This window comes from Durio zibethinus, chromosome 11 (genome assembly GCF_047325235.1).
Source record: "Durio zibethinus cultivar Kanyao isolate XHJ-2024 chromosome 11, ASM4732523v1, whole genome shotgun sequence".
NCBI lineage: Eukaryota > Viridiplantae > Streptophyta > Magnoliopsida > Malvales > Malvaceae > Durio > Durio zibethinus.
The window spans coordinates 1,857,970-1,878,053 of NC_143172.1; the positions used below are offsets into that span (position 1 = coordinate 1,857,970).

Consider the following 20,084-nt stretch of genomic DNA (forward strand, 5'->3'; position numbering starts at 1 on the left):
CCTTGCAAGTATTACCCAAAAAAGAAGCATTCTTATATTTGACTATTTTTCCAGATTTTATCTGTAAGTAATACATCAATAATTTTTAGATAGCACATACAAGTCTACATCATCAACACTGCAATTAGCTTCCTCACATACATCCTAGTAGAAGCATTTTGCCAAAAGGTTGAGTTCTAGGATCGGCTGTTAAGGATGAAATTATATAACCATTTCCTGAAAATTGATCCCAAGCAAGCAAGGCTCAAGCACGAAATTTGAATAGCAACATGAAGCATAGAGTGCAGCATCTGGGTACTGCAATGCCTGCGAAAATATGCAGCAGAAACATTAGCAGCAGCTAACATGAGCACAGGCGTTTTAGCAGAGCATCATTTACAGAAATTACAGCCAGATAGATTGTTTGCTTTATGTCAGAAACCTATAAAGGTTAGTAAAAATGTGCATTTAAACATATTAAAGTTTTGGATCCATACAAATCATGAGTGTCATTTCCACAAGCAACAAGGATTGCCATAGATTTGAAGACAAAGACATAGCACTGATTTGTGTGTGGAACCATTATGGCCTGCAAATGTGTGCCCATAAATGCTCTTACATATGATCAGTTTGTATACATCCACATACAAGCAACCATAATCACATATATGTTTACAGAAAAAGATCATAAGTAATAAATCAAAACCAAGAACAATATTAAATTCATGTCCACGTATATACAGCCCTTGCATATCTATACATGTACATGCATACATACATACATACATAAACACAAGCGCGCTCATACACATATTTATTATAGTTCAATACATAAATTCCTAATAAATTTTGAGGATACTTGAGGGAAAAAACACTTGCAATGCAAAAGGTCAGTGCTTCCCGAATCTAACCAGTTTTTAGTGGCGTGCCTTAATACAGCCTACCAGTACACTCTGAAGAACCACAGTGGCAAATTTTCTTCTTTATGTTACCATTCTCATCACGAACCTGATCTATCATATAATTGTAATGATAAGTCAACTCTTGCAAGGGAGGAACATTCTCAGCAGCAAAGAACATTATGTGTGGGATTCTCCTGTCGTCATGGTCATAAAGGACATTTTGTGCATACAAATTAGGTGAACAGCTATGGTTTATGAATCTCCCTATATTGCCACATCGTGCTGCATCGATTGTGAAACCACTGTCAGGTACAACTTGGCAAGTACTTGAATGTGCATCAGGCATTAGGGTTGAAAGACCATCCCAGAGAGAACTATCACTGTAGTTATTTCCAATATCAAACAGATACTCATCATTCCCTGTTCTTTCTTCAGCTTCCCTATCTTCAAGTAGCTCTCCAGCATACTCACAGATAAAACTTCCGGAAGGGATAGAATTTAGGGATCTAACACCCCAGCCTCTTGATTCTGTTTTAAAGATTTCAAGCTGAAATTTTATGCCATGTTGGCTGACTCTATTATTGCATTTAGCAGGACAATTGCAAGTAGGACCACATTCATAGACAATGGGCTTTGCTTCAACAATGGCGCCATTATGGTTATATGGGATCTCTCCTCCATTCCTCATCACACAAGAACATTTCCCTGATTGTGAACATCCATTGATACAACCACAACCTTTGGGAGGAATAGGACGGCACCAGTCAGGGTAGATCATGTGAGGTTCATACACAAATAGTGGAGGTTTTTCACTATCTATGGTGTTTATAGCACAAATGGGGATTATCTCTTTCCTTTGTGAGATATCATGTACACAGAGACCTTCCCGCAATTTAGATTTCTTTACAACTTTCCAAGCAAGCTCTGGTTGACCCTGAATTCTGACCAGCTTAAATTTGTAGACCAGCTTACCATGCGGCCCTGGTTCTTGCTTAAACTCCTCCACCAAATAAAGTCCATCATAAACATATGTCTTACCTCTACCTTCTGACAAATCAGAAGACCTTGTCTCACCACGAATCACCCTCACTGGATTCTTAACAAATCTGCTATTAGCCAAAGCAAGGTTTCCTCTTTCGAGCTTCTGGTCTTCTGGCTGCTTACCTTTCTGCATCACATTTCCTCCCTGACCCATGTAACTCAAGACATCTGAATTATCCAAGTCATCCTCATAGCCCCCCGATGCTATAATACTAGTAGCAATGATCTTTTCACCTTGCTTTACATAATCTATACCACCCTGACTTTGGCGATGAAGGCCAACAATATTGAGCTCGACAAAATACTGAAACTCATCACCAACTTCAACACCTGGAACAGGGCCAATGATCTGTTTGCCTGTGTTAACGTATTTCCCTTTCTCTTTGAGAATCTTTGCAGCTTGGCAATCCACCCTCTTATGAGTCTTTCCTTGCTCCTTCAACTTTGATTCTTCTTCCTGTAAGAGCTTCCGACAGACTGCTTGGAACAGACGTAATGTCTCTCTCACTTTGTTCCGACTAGTCATTGCTTCATTATCATGACCCATAGTACTTGGACAAGGAGGAAGACTCACATCATAACTGTATGATCTCCAAGCAAAATTGTCATTTGTGTGTTGCCCATCCTGCTGGAATGAGTCTTCCTTGTTCCAAATAACCACTTGGCTGAGATCTTGACGAGCCCTTTTGTTGGAAGAAGAACTCTTCTTGGCATCAGCTCGTGGTAGCAATGTGAAGTTGTTCTTTTTCTTTTTTTTAAACGAACCACCAGCCAGGTCAGATTTGCAGGTGACTTTCCCTTGTTGCCAGGGACAAGTTGATGAAGCCATGAGGCCTTGCACAATCGAACTATCCGATAAAACTTCTTGACTCCCACGATTCTCCTCCAGCAATAGATCCTCAAAGGCAGATGAATCAGAAAGCTTTTTCTCAAAACTGTTGACCTCTTCATAGACAACAATATCACGTATGGGATTTTCCTCCAAACCTCTAATATATCCATCCCTTGTCTCAGTTACTTTCTTGGACTTGCTATCAAATTCATTTGGAAAAGTTTCACAACAAGACTTGATGCTATTTTCACCCATATCTTCCGCATCCTCCATATCCCTGGAAGAAGCTTCATAAACACCTTGCTTCCTCATTTTTTTAGAAGCCAGATCTTCGGGTTTAGATTGAAGTTCTTCTGCAGAGAGTCTAGTAGCACTACATTCTATTTTACCTTCTAAAGAAATTACATCCTGAACATCCTCTATCACTTGTTTCACATTAGTACATATAGTCTTTTCCAATGGTTTTTCTTCATTTACAAACTTCTCTGTGTTGAAACCCTTGTTCTTTAATGAGGTAAGCCATTTCATGCGCTCCTCCTCACTAAGACATGGAGCATTTCTTCCACAAAATGGAGGGAAGTCTCTCACAACAGTGACTCCTCTCCGAGGACAATAATTTCTTGTTAAAGTATTTTCCAAACTGCTCTCACCGGGATGGGAATTCATACTAATTTGTGTAACCACCTTCTCTTTGGAAGCAGCAACATTTTCCTTACGCAAATCCTCCTGCAAACCAGAAATTTCATTTACCAAGCACACTGCAAGTTGAAAGTCTCCTGAAAAACTCCTTTCAGGCTCAACCTTATCTACCCGATCAGACAATAATGCCGGGTTTCCTGACTCAGAAACCACCTGCCCTTGTGCTTGCTCACTTGGTATGGTGATTGGCGCAGCCAACCTTCCACACCCTGGTGGAAAATCCCGAACAGCAGAAACTTTACGCTGCTTATACTTGGGTACGGGGGCAAAGTGACCATTTTCAGTCGCCATTCTTCCCACCCTTCCCTCAGAATGACTACCACTTGCCACCTTTGATGTCTCTTTATGCAGCATGTTATCGAAACCCCCATTTCTAACTCATTTATTACAAATTGCACATAAAGCAACCTAAAAAACAAAAAAACATAAATATCATTCAACTGCAATTAGCTCAAACCTCAAAGATTAAACAACAATTAACCTAATTCCCTATTTCTAACCATGAATAAAGGTAGAAACAGAAGAATACTGAAAACGAAACTCATGGCCATGATACTTTATTTTCTAAAATTAGCAAAATTCTAAGGCTATATCAACAATCAAATCAAGCCACGAAATAACCTAAAGCTACGCCCCAATATCGAAGAACATGTCAATCGAAAAGGTCGATAAAAAAAAGCAAATAGTAAATTTCAAAAAGGAGGAAAAATCAAACTCCGTATTCAACCAAATAGTCAAAAAAAAAAAAAAAGGCAAGAAATTAAAAGAGTGATGCGATTCATAAATCTATTTTCTCGTAAGCTCTCAAGCACCTAATGATAATAATCAACCAAACAGGACTCATAAATTCAGACTCGATATTCATCGAAAGGGGAAAAAACAAAAGGCTAGGTTACCATGCAACAGAAATTGTTCAGAAAGTTGAGACTACAAAATCGATGATAGATTCTTAAGTTTGGATTTGAAATAGTCAAAATCTCGAGAAAGTAAGCAAACAAAACTTATAGAGGCAAAGAGAAGTTTTACCCGAAAATCTTGGAGAAAACAGAACAATTACGAGAAGGCCAAAGAGAAATGAAAGAGGAAAGAAACGGACGGTCACTGATGAAAAATGAGAAGGCATTGGAATGAAATCAACGGTGAAGATCGAGTGGAGTTTCAATTGGAAGCTGAGTCCTGAAATGGAGCATTTTTTTGGTCAGAAAATAGAGAAATGGAGGGCTTTTAGCTAAAGGGATGAATCAGAACCATGTCTTTCTACCGTTTTGGCTTGCTTTTGCACGGGCTGTTTGCCTAAAAATGAAAGCCGCCGTTCTAAATTCTGCAGTAGCAACGGTGTCGTTTATGTCAAATGACTGATGACCTCCATCCTGTTTTACCAATTGAACTTTTTATGGGAATAATACCTTGATCTAATACTTCCACTTACCATGATTAATTTGATTTTATATACTGATATAATAATTTTTTAATTTTAATATGTGCCATTTTATTAATTTCGTTTGTAAATTTTAAAAATTTTATTAATAATAAATTAAATAATATTTCATTAATTAAATACAAAACTTTATTTTCATCAATTAGTTTTTCCAAAAAATCCTTATCAAATACTATTTTAATACGATTATGAGTGTTTTAAGATTTTGTGCAAACTAAATCCTTTCTTTAAATAATTTAAAATTATAATTTTTAAAATTAAATAATATATTGAAATTTTTTATTTTAAAAATACTCTCACAAATATAATAACAAACCTTGATTGACAAAAATAGAAATTTTGAAGGAAGGGATTCAATAGGAATCTTTCAACTACTTTTACTTAGATATAAACTAAGATTAGCATTTAAATTACTACTTACAACAATTTTATCAAAAAATGAATAAGGAAAAATTAAAAGGAAATATAATTTCATTTGTTACTTTTTGCATTGGAATTTTTAGTGGTTTGAATTTGAATGATTAGTGATTATATTTCATTATTTGTAATAATAATATAGTTAAAATTATAGTAATATTGCTTCAACATAATTCCAATTTCTTATGTTCTTCAAGATGGGTAAGGCTTGGATAAAGACTAACTTGACTTATTGTTAATATTTCAAGGTGGGCCTCACTCATTTATATCATTGTAGGGAAACATATCACTTAAAACTTTTTTATTATGATATCATAATTATTTAATAATAATAATAATAATAATATACGGATCATCTACTTATAAATATAGGATTCAAATAAATTTTCGATAGATTTTTCATAATTTTAAATTATAATTAATTAATTATATTATAAAGTGATATGCTCATATAATTATAGCTCTTTGATTTTAAGTATATACAGCACATTTATATGTATGTAGAATTAAGAAAAAAAATAAAAATCAATTTTAAAGTTATTATATTTAGTTTGACTCGATTTGTTTCTTACTCGGTTAGATTTTGATTTGGATATTAAATGTTTTATTTTAGTTCGAGTTTCAAAATATGAAGTGAAAAATATAAAATATTCTAATTAAATATAAATTTTTTATTAATTTGTATATAATTTGTATATTTTTATAAAAATAATTATTTTATATTTAAATATATTTAAAATATATTAAATATAACATTAAAATAATATAATATTTTATTTAAAAAAAAATTATAAATCAAATTGAATCGATAAAATTAAAATTGTATTGGTTCAATTTTAAAATAAATTTGGCTTTTGAATATTCAAAATATTATGTATTAACTAGACCTGAATAAAAAAATACTAAACATTACTATTATTTATATCTTACCTACAAAATAAAATATAATATTTTATTACAGGTGTGTTTGGTACATAATACTACAATAGAATACGATAATATAATATTATAAATAAAAGTTGATTTAATAATATTATCATACCTTATATTTATATTTGACATATATAATGATTAAGATAAAATAATTTTATTTATTGGTTAAAATTATTATTTTTTTATTTATATAATTTAAATATAAGATATAAGTTTTAAACATATAATAAGATATGTAAGTTTAATATCATGAATTAAAAATACTCCTATTTACTTTAAATGATTGCATTATTCTATGCCAATACAATGATTAATATTTTTTACAATCCTATTTATTTATTTACATATAAATCAAATATAATATAAAATAATAATTATTTTATTTTATCTATTATCTTAGATATTTAATGTATAATCGATCGAATTTAAAATTGCGAAGCTAAAAATTATGTTTAAATTCGATTGAATTTTAGTTTTTTAACTCAAACTCGACTCAATATGTAAATTGAACTATTCAAATTTGTTCAATTAAACTTGATTAACATATAAAAATAAATTCGATTATTCTATTCGACAAAGCTCGATTATTTGTATTTGAGTTTGAGTTCGAAATATTTTATTAATTAAAATAATAAAAATATATAAAAATATAAAAATTCAATTAGATTTGTAAGTTATTCGAGTCAAATATAATAATGTTTAAACTCGGCTTGATAAATAAGTTAAACTATTCGAGTTTGAGCTTAAGTTTTATTCAATAATAATCGAGTCGAATTTGAATTTTATTTGAGTCAAATCTAAATAATTTATCATTTACACCCTTATTAGATACCAAATATGATTTTTATATATTATTAAATACATTTGTGTACGTGTATTTACACACTAAATTGCGATTTTCATATGCCATGACTAATTGTCATTTAGGTGTTAGAAGGTGATGTGATATAATTTTGAAATAGATATGGTTTTACACATAAACATCGTGTATATATATATTTTATAAGTTTGTTATATATATATATATATATATGAATATAAAGAGAGAAAATATCCAGTTACATTAATGTAATTATTATATTTTTTATTTTTGATTTAAATTAAAACAAATAAATTAAATTTTAATTATTTAAATTATAAAATATAAAATATAAAACTTACACTAAAATAACTATATGTATACTCGCATATATTACAATCAATTTGTTAGATGCATCTTGCTTTGTGTTACTGGCTTGAGAAAACTTTTATTTTTCTAAATAAGTACTTTTATAATAATAAGTAATTTTTTAAAGATGTTTCATTTTACTAAGGAAGTGCATTAAATATACTCTTAAAAGTTAATATAAATTATTACATAAAATAATATAAATTATCATCAAATACACAAAACATTATTAATGTATATCATTAAAATTGATAAAATATATATTTAATATAAATATTAAAAAAAAAATAATTAAAATATTTTATTGACATTATAAACATTGTTAATATCTTATTAAGTTATTTTCATCCATGAATAAAATTGTCATGTATATTTAATATAAAATTATTAATATAAATAGCATATTATATAAATTTAAAAATACCCTTATTAGAAAAATAATCCTTGTTAGATTCTTTTTAAAAAGGGTAAAAATATTTAAAAAATTTGAATTATTTTATATTTTTAAATAAAAATTTATATCTTATTGTATCTAAATAAATTCTTTTTTTGCTTTATATTTAAATAAATATTTATTTTAAATAAAAAAATTAATTTATGGTAATGATTTATTTATGTAAAATTAAAGGTTAAATATTTATTTAAGCATAAATTAAAGTTTAAAAATTTATTTAAATGTAATTTATTTAAATAAAATAAAAAAAATATTTTTATCATTTTAACCTTAAAAGAGCAATGTTAATTGATGTCTTATAATACAAATTAAGATGATATTTTAAAAAATACAACTAATTGTATTATTTTTAATTTAATAAAAGCAATGCTAAAAAGTTTTTAAAAATAATAATGAAATAACCAATAATAAACTATGCATATTTGATAATTTCTCTTTCAAAAAATATATACTTCTATCGAGGCGCGTCATGTCATGTAATGTCCAACGGTCAATATCAAATCAATAAAAAAGGCGGGAAACCTCCACAACAAAAAAAAAAAAAAAGAATTTAACATGCTTCTCTCCAAGTTATATACGGCTCGGTTCGTGAAAGCATAAAATAGGCTCTGCTCTCAGTCTTATTCAAAACAACGAGACTCAAAATCGTTGATGGAACCAGGCGATCCTTTTGGTTCGATAAGGGAGGTCTGCCAGATGTCATCCTCTAAGGAGTCCCGCTTACGTCGTTGTTTTTACTTTTGCCAGTCGGATTCTGATGACTCCAACCACAACTCGAGCTGGCGAAATCCGCTCGATATACCGCTCGCTTCCACCAGCATCACAATGGTGTCTCCTCCGGAATCACAGGAAGACGAACTGCCAAATGACCAATATACCTTTCCGGAAGACCAGGAAATCTTCCACACCCCTCTTGATTGCCACGTGGAAACCGAGGCCGTTGATGTTGATAGTGGGGGCAACAAGAGGGCCGTTGATTTGGGGAAGGACACGAACCTAGGGTTTTCGGAAGTGGAAGTGGATTCGAAGCAAAGGATTGAAGCTAATTCGAGTCCAGACGGCATGTTTCGAAGGGAATCGGAAGAAATTAGGGTTTCGAAAAGAAGATTTTCACCTAAAGGGCAATCATCAACTGAATCTCCCTCTAAAAAATTGAAAAGTTTGGATTTTGAATCTCCAAGCGTACGTTTGGGAACTCCAAAAGAGAGAAAACGGTCATTGCCTTCATGGGCTGATAGCAGAATGGAAGGTGATAAGAGTGTTTGTGAGGAATTGGAGATTAATGAAACAGAATTTCCTTCTTGGACTGATGGGAGAGTGGCGGACGATGAGAGAACAGATAAGGAACTGGATGTTAATGAAAAGGAGATGGTCCATTTAGATACAGATTCAGATAGTTTAAGTGGGGATTTTGAGGAATTTACGCTTTTGGATGTATTGATGAAACTGGAAGAGGATTGTGAGGAGGATAGGACTCTCGAATGTCTTAGTCTTCTGGAGGTTGCAGAGAGAAAATGGGGTACTATTTCCTCAGTCAAGTGATGGGTCGCATGAGGAATCTAAAGTGAAGAGATAACTCAAAGAGTAATTGGGCCTTTATGGGGTGCATTTTGGTAATGATAGGTGACTGACTTTTTGGGTTTGTGAAGTTTTCTGGTAGGAAATAAATGGAAGGAAAGCTAAAAAAATCTAGAAGGAGATTGTATGAAATTGTTTTTTTGCTTCATATGCAGGTAAATAGAAATATGTGAACCTGGAAAACTCTAGACTAGATATTACAGTTCAAGTCTATGCTATATATGTATGGTTTGCTTGTATATAAATGAAAATTTTGAAATATATTAAGGCATGGAAATACTTTTGGTTTCTAAATTTGATTGCAAAATTTCGCTCGTGATTGTTTTAGTTGTGTTACTCGTGTGTGAGTGTCTGTGTGTGTGGGGGGGGGGGGGGGGGGGGGGGGGGGGGAGGGGCGTTCGTGTGCATTAATGTTGGATTACTCTACAGGTGTGCTTATGCACACGTGTTATACCTTGGTTTGTTGGGTTATGGAAATGGACCATTAAATCAATATCTAGAAATTATTTATTGTTTGAAGTCAAGCCTTAAGCTTGTGGATCAAAATTCAGGGCCTGAGATGTAAAGTGATTTGTGATAATGTTTGTCACACAAGGAAACAGATGAAAGGTACTTCTTTTTCTCCTTTCTCAGCATCAATTAAGGGATTTGTAGTATTAAAGTACTTACATTTGCATCAAAGCATAGTCTAGTAAACTCCATTGTTCATTTTCACTAACTCATAAGTCGCACTAAAAGAATAGCAGCACTTGTTTCTTGTTGTCTAGTTCTCTTCATTTCATTTTTTTTTTCTATCGATAAGATGCAAAAAAGGAGATCCTTTTATTTCTTCCTAAATAACCTTGCAGTCTTGAGATTGCTGGGGAGGATTCTGTTTTACCAATGTTGAGATACATTAGATTGGCCTTGGAGCTATTTGCTTCAGGAAGATTGTCCTTGGTTGTTTCCAGATGCACTGGTGTAGATTCTCAGGCTCACATAATTTTCCCATTTAAGGGTATGCTTATGTGAATTTTTGTCTATGCATTTTGAGGTGACCTTGTGCATAGTGTGGTTTATGTGTGATGCAAGGTCACAATTTATTGGATAGTGTTATGTCTACACTATTTTGGAGTATTAAGATTGAGATTTTGATATTTGGTTATCATTCTGCACTTTTTATGCATGTAAAGATATATATTTGTATGGCCTTAATTCAGGCAGGTTGAATACCCAGTTACAATGTCATGGAACATGGTTATTCATTACTGAGGTCTTTCTATGGGCTAGGGAGGTACGGTGTGGTTTTATCTTGAAGTGATAATAGAGGAGAATGTTACCAATTCTAGACTGAATTCCCCTGCCTTTAATTTTATAAACAATAAAATATTACTTTTGTTAGCAGTCGTGGCCTCAAAATCAACTCGACATTTTGTGAGAAAGTTCATAGTTTTAGTAATCTGTGTGTGTCAGAGATGACAAGTAGATAGTCATGCTATGCCTCAATGTGTGGCTTAAATCTGTATTCTTTACACCAGTTTTCTTTCTTGTCTGCTTTATTTTTTATTATCGGTCGTTAAGGGGAGTCATTTTGTGTTAGGGTATTCGCCTTTTGAATAATGGAATTTACTTCCACTAATTTAGCTTGCTGAATTGATTCCTCAAGCACACAATCAAATGCTAATCTCTAAGTATTATCAGCCTTTTCTTTTTTGTTTTCAATTTCTGGAGAAATTGCCAGTGTTTTCTTGTATCAAGTGTGTCTGTCTTTTAAAATCTTCACTGATCTTTTCTTTATTATTCCCTTTGTAAATTGTATTTTGATATTGCCATTTTTTTTATTGTCTTCTGTTCATAAATTTAAACACCTTAGTGTAAATGCTGAGAAAGTAAAAAATAAAAATGTATAGGGATACTGAGGAGTCTCAATTCTTCCATAGCAATTTCCTTTTACCATTTGAAATGGCATTCGAAATGGGTGTGGTTTCTCTCTTTTGTGTGTGCATGAATGAATAGGCGGGAGTGTGGTTAAGGGTGTGTTTATTATGCACATGATTTTGTTACGTGATCATTATCTTTTTCTCACAAAACCGGTTTATTGAAATGTAATTTTTTTTTTTAATTTGATACGAGATTAATGCACCATAATGTCATTATCTTTTTTCCGTAAAACCAGCTTATTGGAGTGTGACTTTTTATTTATTTGATGTAGAATTAATGCATCTTATATACTTCTTAAGGGTTCTTGGCGTGACACTCTGTTTTGTATGCAGTGGTTCTGTAGGATTATATGAAGTCTTTGCCCATTTTCAGGCACTTCCTTTGAAGTCAATGTCGTTGATTATGCATTGTTTCTAATTCTCCTCGTCAGAAACTATTTACGCAATCAAATTTATATGGCTCAAGGAATTTTCCTTCATCCTTTCTGTTTCTCAAATTTAATTGAGTTACTAACATAAAGATACACTTCAAGAAAGAATGATTCAAATTGCCGATTTAACCAAAGTTGGCTTCGAGCTATTTGCCTGCAATTTGCACAACTAGGACTCTGGTTTGAGAAGTTGTAGGCAAATCCATAAATTTCAAGCACGCTTGAAGATTGACAGCCAACGGGCAATTTCTAATTTACATGGTATCTTGCACTTTCTTTCTGTTCCTTTCTGTGTTCTACGAATAAACCTCCATGGGTTTGAGAAGTTACTGCCAACTCCAGGTCTTTGCTTAGAAGAAAGACGGAAAGAAATGAGAATGAAAATTTTATTAATTTAATGATTAAACTCTAAAATAAGAAAGTTATTGTTAATTTAATTATTAGATTAACAAGCTTTTTATCCTCTTCTCTTTCTATCGTTTCTATCAAGCAAAGCCTAAGAGTGGGTTTTCTATCGATTTTCAAGAATAATCAGTCATGAACACTAATCTTCATATGGAATCGTCTTATGCAAAACTAGTCAGAGATTTTCCTCAATGAATTCTGCATTCCATCACATATTCACGTTCTAAAGCGACCACTTCAAAGACACCCCTTAATCCCTTCTCCCCATTGCTTATCCTAGGGTGATTGCTTGAAAGGACAAGTTCTTAGCAAGGACCAGTCAATCTAACTGATATATGTAGGTATCCAGTATCCTCCAAAAGGCACGGGTAAAGCTATTTTCATATCCCTTTGATTCTATTTATCTTTTCCCACTCAGAAAAACCAAAGGGGATAAGCTGCAAATTGACAAAAAAAAGTAAATAAAATTATGTTTCTATGCAAAAACTACATTGGCATGCAAAACTCTGCAAATTACCACCTCTTCTGCAGTTTTTAAGCTATATATTACAATCTGTTGTCAACCTATACAAAAAAAAAACCCACTCCAAATTCATCCCTTAGCATTCCAAGTTTGTAAAGGTCAAGGGGAGAAAAGAGCAACCATCAAACCTCATTCACAGACTTTGGTGTTTGGCATGTAAAATATGTCGATCCCACTCATGGGATCTTGCAGAAGGAGCAGACCTTTATAGTTCTAGTAATTAACAACCATTGCTAGGGATAGACAAGATGTGAGTGTGCTGAGCTACTACTAGTGCTTGCCTGTTTCCCAAAACTTAAAGTAGGATGAAGCAATTCTGCCTGTGGGAATGAGCCATTGGGCGGCACATCCAGCAACAAATCTTGTTCAAAACTTTCATCTACAAAATGAAGAGAATCCAGCAGGAGGGAGCTACCATCAGGAGGCAAGGCAAAAAGGCTTCTCGGGCTAAAGCAAGAACCATCATTGTCTATGAGATCTTTGCTTTCATAAGTTGACTTCATGATCACCCGTTTGGGACTCTTTAAAGTCCTCGCTTCTGAGAAATGAAAAATATGTTTTACTTAAGCAAAATGCCAGTGTAACTCATAACAACGACAAAAAAACACACAAGATTAAAACTCGACTTAAGGTGAAATTTATTTGGTTACAGAGAAATTTTCTTCATATGGCTTCATGTTATTATTAACTTTAGTTCTTTCACCCAATTTTAATGATTAATTTGTATAACTATTCTGATCTGGTTTTATTACTTTCCTCGTCATAAAACCCAAGCTGAGTTATTTTCACTTTAAATTCAATGTCATCGTGTAATCTTTAATATAATTTAACAAGGTTTATTTCATACAGAGCAATAACAGCAGAGAATTTTCGAACCTGGAAAATTTTGACTATGGCTGTCACATGATCTCTTCATAATTACCAAATTATTCGATGTAATGGCATTTGGTCCGCTAGCAGTCACGGACTCTCCAATACTACTTTTACATGCCTACAGCCACAGAAATGCTAACATATTTAGGCATCCAATGAGCAAAATAAGTTCATGCCAAGATGTACCTATTTAAAAAATCAATTCAAACCTTAAGCACGTGATAGCGTTCCACCCAGTGGGATTTTGTCAAGTTGAATAATGCAAGTCTTTTCAAAGTCATGCAGTCTTCAGTTTTCACCCCTGGGGCAGAGATATTAAAGACCCCTTCCTCAAGCAGTTGCTGAAAGTAACACAAGTTCTCCTTGAATCGAGGGCTTTCAAACATGCTTTTGAGGCTGCAGGTACAAGGACAACTATCAGTGATTCCACATCATGTTTCAACTATTGGCCATCTCTTTAGATAACTAATAGCCATTTCTGGTTTTTTCCTTTTTTATTTTCCTCAATTATCTAATTTCCACAACATGTGCATCAGATACTATCAAAATAAAAACAGGATTATTATCAGTAGATGCATTCCATTATACACAAAACATGAACTAGAAAGATGTTATTTTCCACCTCTTGATAATAGAGTAAAAAAGATACCTATCAGGGAGTTGGGCAATGTCAAGTGGAGGTAGATACTGCAGTAACTGCTGCTGCTCCTCATTTGTTAAATATTTCACAAACTCATCAAAGTTGAGAATATCCTGCACCACACAAAAATATCATCACATAATGGAGAATGAACATATGTGCTGTGATGTGAATTGCTCACGGTTAACTCTAACTTTTTCTTATGATGAAGAAATTAAGTGAAAGATTTGTGAAACATCCTAGTCACTAAATGCATACAACATTACAGGTTCCTAATGCTCAATTGAGATTTTTGTATACAATATAGCAGCTGTAGAATTGAGGTCTAAAAACAAATAAAAAAAAAAAGAAATAAGGGAACTTACATTCAAATCTATGTTACATAGTGGTGAATTATGACTTTCCAGCATTAGTGACTTCTCATGTTGAGCCTTGTCCCTGTCAAATGTGAAAAAGAAACAATATATATTAAATCAACATGAAAGCACCATTCTCCAATTTCTCCTCCCATTGCACAGCAGCTATGTGCTTTTAACTTATGGCCCATGAATCATGATGACACTAGATACTAAAAAGTCTTCCTGAAAGACTGTAGGGTAAGACATTACTACTTGGAGCTTTTGAGATGAATTCCACACCTTCCATCATTGTACAAAACATACCTTCTCTACTCCCACAAATATAATTATCTTAACCTTTTTGGTGCCATGGTAAATTTTCGTAATATTTTCAGTTAAAATACCACATGGTCCACACTGATTCTAGTTTCATAACAGGCAGATTCTGTCGCAACTTGTAAAATATTTATAGTGAAAGATTTACCTCTTAAGTTGCTCGTGCTGCATCCCTTGTGCAGCAGGGTTCTTAGCCCTTTCAATTCCACATCCTGAAAATTTCATCTTCCTATCATTATACACAGGAAAGCTTGAAGAATGTGAATAAGCCTCATTCATTGAATATTGTTTGTTTTCAACTGAGAGGGAGCTAGCTTCCGATTCCTCTTCTCGAGCTATTGAGCTTGGATGTCTAATTAGAACGCTTCCATGTCCAATCTCAACAGAAACCATGGGCATTTCACTCTCAAGAAGCAAATCCTCCTCAGAAGATCCAGAGAAATATGAAGACTGTTGTTCATGTAAAATAGTATATAAATCTTTTGTAAGTTTCTCGACTGAAGATGGCTTTGGACGATTTACACAGGTTCGTTTCTTAGAAGGTACCATTGAGTCCCACACGTTAGATTGAGCAGGCCCTGGAGAGAGATTTAAAAAAAAAAAAAAACTTAAATCAGTATTTGGAACCATTTTAAAAGTACAAACATGCAGCTAGAATGAAGCCATAGGCATCAGTGAAGATCAAGTCTGCAATGAAGATAAACTCCGAGGATGCAGATTAAAACTTAAAGATGAACCACTAAAAAGGAGAAGATTTAATATAATAGAAAGAGGTACAATCAGAATCACATTATTAACCACAATTTTTCCACTTATAACTACAGTCTAAAGTTAGTTGTCTCAAAGATATGATAAACATTAAACCTTTTCAATTCTGTTGTTCATTTGGAAAAAACATTGGGTAAGTATGTGCATCATGAATTGGAAAACCATAATGATTATATTTTTTAAGAAGATATAAAACCATTTTCCAAAATCATTTTCAATTATGCCATGGATGGCAGTCATGAATCCCCAATGAGTTCACATGATGGACTGAGATGTTCCATTGAATTTAGTATATGATCCACCAGGTCTCCTTTCATGACAAAAAAAGAGTAATTTGCTCTCATACATTCAAAACACTGATGGCATTGTGTACAACCTGTCAAGTCACTAGCATCTGCACTGCCAAATTGGGCACAGCTTTCAGAATTAGATATGGCTGATCCAGAACTTGATCTATTACTAGCATCTTCTTCCACAAACTTACGGAAACCCAGGTTGTAATCAGGGACAACAACTGCTGTATCATGATTTGGTTTTCTTTTCAGCACTTTTACTTCTTTGTTCTTATTTATAGATATGCTCTTCATTCTGGAAGCCCTATGATCCTCGTAACCATCAGGTTCACCCCGAGCATGAAGTGGGGTATAATTTGCGAGTGTCCCTTTAGTCCTCCACCGCGATCCACATGCATTGCACAATACTGGCTTCTCAGGAGGTCCGTTGCGCCAAAGAGGAGTGCCTATCACAATGCATTGTTGTTAGCAAGTATAGACTGATTAAGGACAAAGAGATATTATAATTAAGATATGCTTATAGCAACAGCCATTAGCCAAATTTTACAGATATTTTAAAGCATCAAAACCTTAAGGAGAGAACAAAAAGTTCATCAGCGAGTTCAGTATATTCTTGGCCAAGTTTAAAGACAAAAACACCATCAGATAAATCTTCTTCAAATTATTGCCAATAGGATAGACATTATCAAGAACAGACTTGAGTAAGAACCAGAGTCAAGAGGAACTTGCATTTTTCCTCACAAGTTGACATTTGATAACACCATTTTGAAGTGCTTAATGTTGGAAGCAATCCCTAAAACAAATTAAAGATTGATGCTCTTGCCTTCAGCAAGGCATAAAAGGACAATTGGAGTTTCCATTGACACTTCTACTTGAGAGAAATTTAGCAATCATTCAATGACCAGCAAATTTAGAATACAGCTGAAATAGGTTGAGTTGCAGTAATTGGTGCAAACACACTAAGTTCTAAGACTATAAAACACTTCAAATGTTTGAAGAATGGTGCAATGAATTTAACACTCAGAAGCCATTCAGAGTGTTTAAATGCAAATGATTCTTATGAGGTTGAACTGTTTAAAGGCTTAAGAGGAAAAACAATGAACTTCAAATAGAATTGAATGTTATCCGGTGCAGAAAAAGAATAAAACAATGGTTTAAAACGAACACAGGTGCACTTCTTGAAAAGTGGTTCACATTAAAATTCCGGTCCAATGGAGGTCGACAATTCCTATCAACAAAAGACCAAAAAAATGTTCAGAGCAAACATGAGAGTACTTGCTCATTGGCATTGAATTTTAAACAAGAGTTTATTTACAAAGAGAAAATGTGCAAGAAATCCATCAAGAACTCAATGGCAAATGCACTCATTACGGAGTCAAAACAATGGTGTTGCAAGAAAATAAGTTCCGTTCAATTGAATCGAAGAGGACAGAGGTTTGACTTAATATTCAAGCTTATAAACATCTATGGAGCAATGGGAAAGCAATACCAATTTAATGTTGAATCTGAAACAGCCCAGAATTCAACAATATAGACTCTGCAATTCCCCAGTATTGAATAGAATTAAAACTCACTTTCCTTCGTGAGATATGTTGGAACTTTGAACAAGGGTCAAAGAATACCAACTCCAAGAGATATAAGACTAGGAAAATGAATGAGGTTGGAAGAAACAAGCGAATTCATTAACAAACTCAAAATTCAAAGCAATACAAGGATTGAGAAAAAGGACACATGTTGTTCTAAATCAATATACAAACAGAATAACACAAAGAACAGCATATATTCTAAAATTTATTATCTTTGTCCATACAATCTTTTCCTTTTCTGCATAGAGTTATTCGCCTTCCAAATTCCAATGATATAATTATTTATCCAAGCGAATAAAATCATACACCAAAAATACTGATTTATAGAAAAAGGTTGAACATTTACATATATCCCAGAACTCAAAATTCTTTTTTTTTCTTTTTTTAAACTTTATATCCAAAAAGTTAACTGGAGAAACAAGAACTCACTTGCAACTCCACAGTGATAGCAAGGCCCTTGCTTGCCCATGCCTTTCTCTTTTGCTCAAGGGGAAGGAAAATAATTTTTTTTAAAAAAAAGAAATTTTGGAAACAACAAAGAGAAAAAAATAAGAAAAAATTATTATTGACAAAAACTTTGACTGAAAATTGAGAACTTTTTATATAAATTAGATTGGTTTCTTCAAGCTTTGTATGACATATTCAACTAGGTATTAAAGGCTTTTCTGCAACAACCCAGAAAGCTAGTTTAGTTTGTAGAACAAAGCAAAAGCCAAAAAATGAAAAATACCCAGAAGAGTTTTATGTCTTTTTTATCAGTCCAAGAGACATATCAAGAAAAAGCAATAAAACAAGCCAAAAAATCAAGAAGAAAGGAAAGATTTCCGAGATGGGTATTTGAGCTTGGAATCTGTACAATCCAATGAAGAGAAAAAAAAAAAAAAGGAAATGACTAATTGAGAGGAATCTAATAAATGGCCATGAAAAGAGGAAGATGAAATGGGAAGAAAGAGAAAGAGAGACAGTAGTGTGTCTTGTGTTTGTGTTGATATATGTCTTCTCTATGTAATTTTTATACAAGTAAAACATAAAACTATTCAGCTTTCTTTTGCATTTAGTCATTTATACCTCCATTTTTATTGATTTTTTAATTGATAAAAATTACAATTATATTATATTAAAAGAAAAAAAAATGAAAAATATTCAAAGAAGGGTAAGATAATGGGAATATTATTGTATATGTCATGTTGACTATAGACTTTTTCAGCTTTGTTGATGTCTATAAAAAATAATTTCTCACCAAAATAAAATTTTAAAAATAAATATTAAATAATGGTTAAAGAAAAAGAAAAGCCACCGTAAGACAACAAAAAAAAGGAGAAAGAAACAAAGAGAGTTTGTTTGGTTTCTTTCTTTTTCTTTCCTTTTGTTTTAATTATATTTTGGTAATTTAAGTATATTATTTATTTATTAAGATTTTTGTTTGTGTATGTGATGACATGACGTTGATAATTTTTTTTAGTGGCTTTTTTTTAAAAGAATCAACCTAATCTCCACCGTCCCGTGTTGTGATCACCGTCACAATCCATTGTACACCGTCTGATGTAATTAAAAGCTTTGTCAAATTGGGTCCCACTTTAACATTTTTCTTTTGCTTTAGCTTTGTGTTTTAGTTAGATCTCTAATGGAGGAGGCTGTGACTCTTTGTTAAAAGCAAATGTCCAAATACAAATTCCCGTGAAAAAAAAAAAAAGGAAAAGAAACTCGAAATTTCCTTCTATAAAATGTTTTAAAATTATTTTCACTATTTATTTTATAAACATGAAAAAAAATAAAATTTGCTCCGTTAATTAAAAGCATTAGATAAGAAGAAGATGGTTTTGATCAAAAGGATTTTTACACAAAACCAACTGATAAGAAATCATGATACAAATCGGACGGCTGAAATTATCATTCAATCTTAGACTGAAACAAGGGATGGGTCAATTCGCCAAAATGTCGTACCAATGGCCAATTACTTTATTAGTATTATCATTTTTATTATCTTTAATACGTGTCCTATACGTGTGTTCTAAGTGTACATTTCAAACTTTTTTAAATTTTATTTCATAAAATCTATTGATTCAGTCACTTAAATTTTTATATGGATCCGATCCATTTTTTTTTCAATTTTGGCTATTTTTTAATTAAAAAATAGTAGTACGAAGTTTATTTGAAAATTGCTTGTGACTGTTATATATATTAATCACATTGCTTAGATAATTTGTTCTATGTAATTATAGGCAATACACAAGTAATATTTTTAATACTATTTAAAAAAATTTTAATTCTTTGTATAAAGAACAAAAAAATTAGTTAAATAAAAAAAATTATAAATTAAAAAATTATTAAATATGTTATTTTTATAAAAAATTATAATATAAAATTAAAAAAAATTAACATCAAATATTATTTTTTAAAAATAATTATAGAAATAGACTCAACTAAAATTTAAATTTACAGTATTTTTTATTTATTTAACATTGCTCAGGTTAATTAAGTTTCCATTACAAGAGTTAATAAAATGGGACCCAATTAGTAGTATCATTAAC

At 32.3% G+C, this 20,084-nt stretch overlaps 1 protein-coding gene and 1 pseudogene across 6 annotated transcripts; both read right to left on the bottom strand.

Annotated features, from left to right (window-relative positions):
• Window positions 1–11: 11 nt before the first annotated feature.
• Window positions 12–4,720, bottom strand: LOC111290034 (histone-lysine N-methyltransferase, H3 lysine-9 specific SUVH6 pseudogene; annotated as a pseudogene). 2 transcript variants are annotated; one of them, XR_016346140.1, is made up of 3 exons: window positions 4,480–4,720; window positions 891–3,861; window positions 12–306 (listed from the first exon to the last, which is right to left on the bottom strand). The product of XR_016346140.1 is annotated as a histone-lysine N-methyltransferase, H3 lysine-9 specific SUVH6 pseudogene, transcript variant X2 (transcript). The 2 variants fall into 2 exon arrangements; XR_016346139.1 differs by lacking the exon at window positions 12–306 and having other exon boundaries at window positions 672–3,861.
• A 7,920-nt stretch (window positions 4,721–12,640) lies between these two features.
• On the bottom strand, window positions 12,641–18,516 carry LOC111289454 (GATA transcription factor 26). 4 transcript variants are annotated; one of them, XM_022880509.2, is made up of 9 exons: window positions 17,983–18,516; window positions 16,051–16,413; window positions 15,453–15,484; window positions 15,055–15,356; window positions 14,598–14,670; window positions 14,242–14,345; window positions 13,802–13,988; window positions 13,596–13,710; window positions 12,641–13,257 (listed from the first exon to the last, which is right to left on the bottom strand). In XM_022880509.2, the coding sequence occupies exons 1-9, from the start codon at window positions 18,020–18,022 to the stop codon at window positions 12,953–12,955; spliced, it is 1,521 nt and encodes a 506-aa protein (XP_022736244.2). In that variant the 5' UTR covers window positions 18,023–18,516; the 3' UTR covers window positions 12,641–12,952. The 4 variants fall into 4 exon arrangements, with proteins under 4 accessions (XP_022736244.2, XP_089623713.1, XP_089623712.1 ...); XM_089767587.1 differs by adding an exon at window positions 17,133–17,195 and having other exon boundaries at window positions 15,055–15,484; XM_089767586.1 differs by adding an exon at window positions 16,537–17,195 and having other exon boundaries at window positions 15,055–15,484.
• Window positions 18,517–20,084: the final 1,568 nt, after the last annotated feature.

Excerpts from the sequence above, each read along its gene's own strand:
- LOC111289454 (XM_022880507.2), bottom strand. The coding sequence starts at position 18,022 with ATGGGCAAGCAAGGGCCTTGCTATCACTGTGGAGTTGCAA. Across the intron at positions 15,485-16,050 it reads AGATGCTAGTGACTTGACAG|GGCCTGCTCAATCTAACGTG; the intron begins GTTGTACACAAT and ends ATCTCTCTCCAG. Across the intron at positions 13,989-14,241 it reads ATTGCCCAACTCCCTGATAG|CCTCAAAAGCATGTTTGAAA; the intron begins GTATCTTTTTTA and ends TTGTACCTGCAG.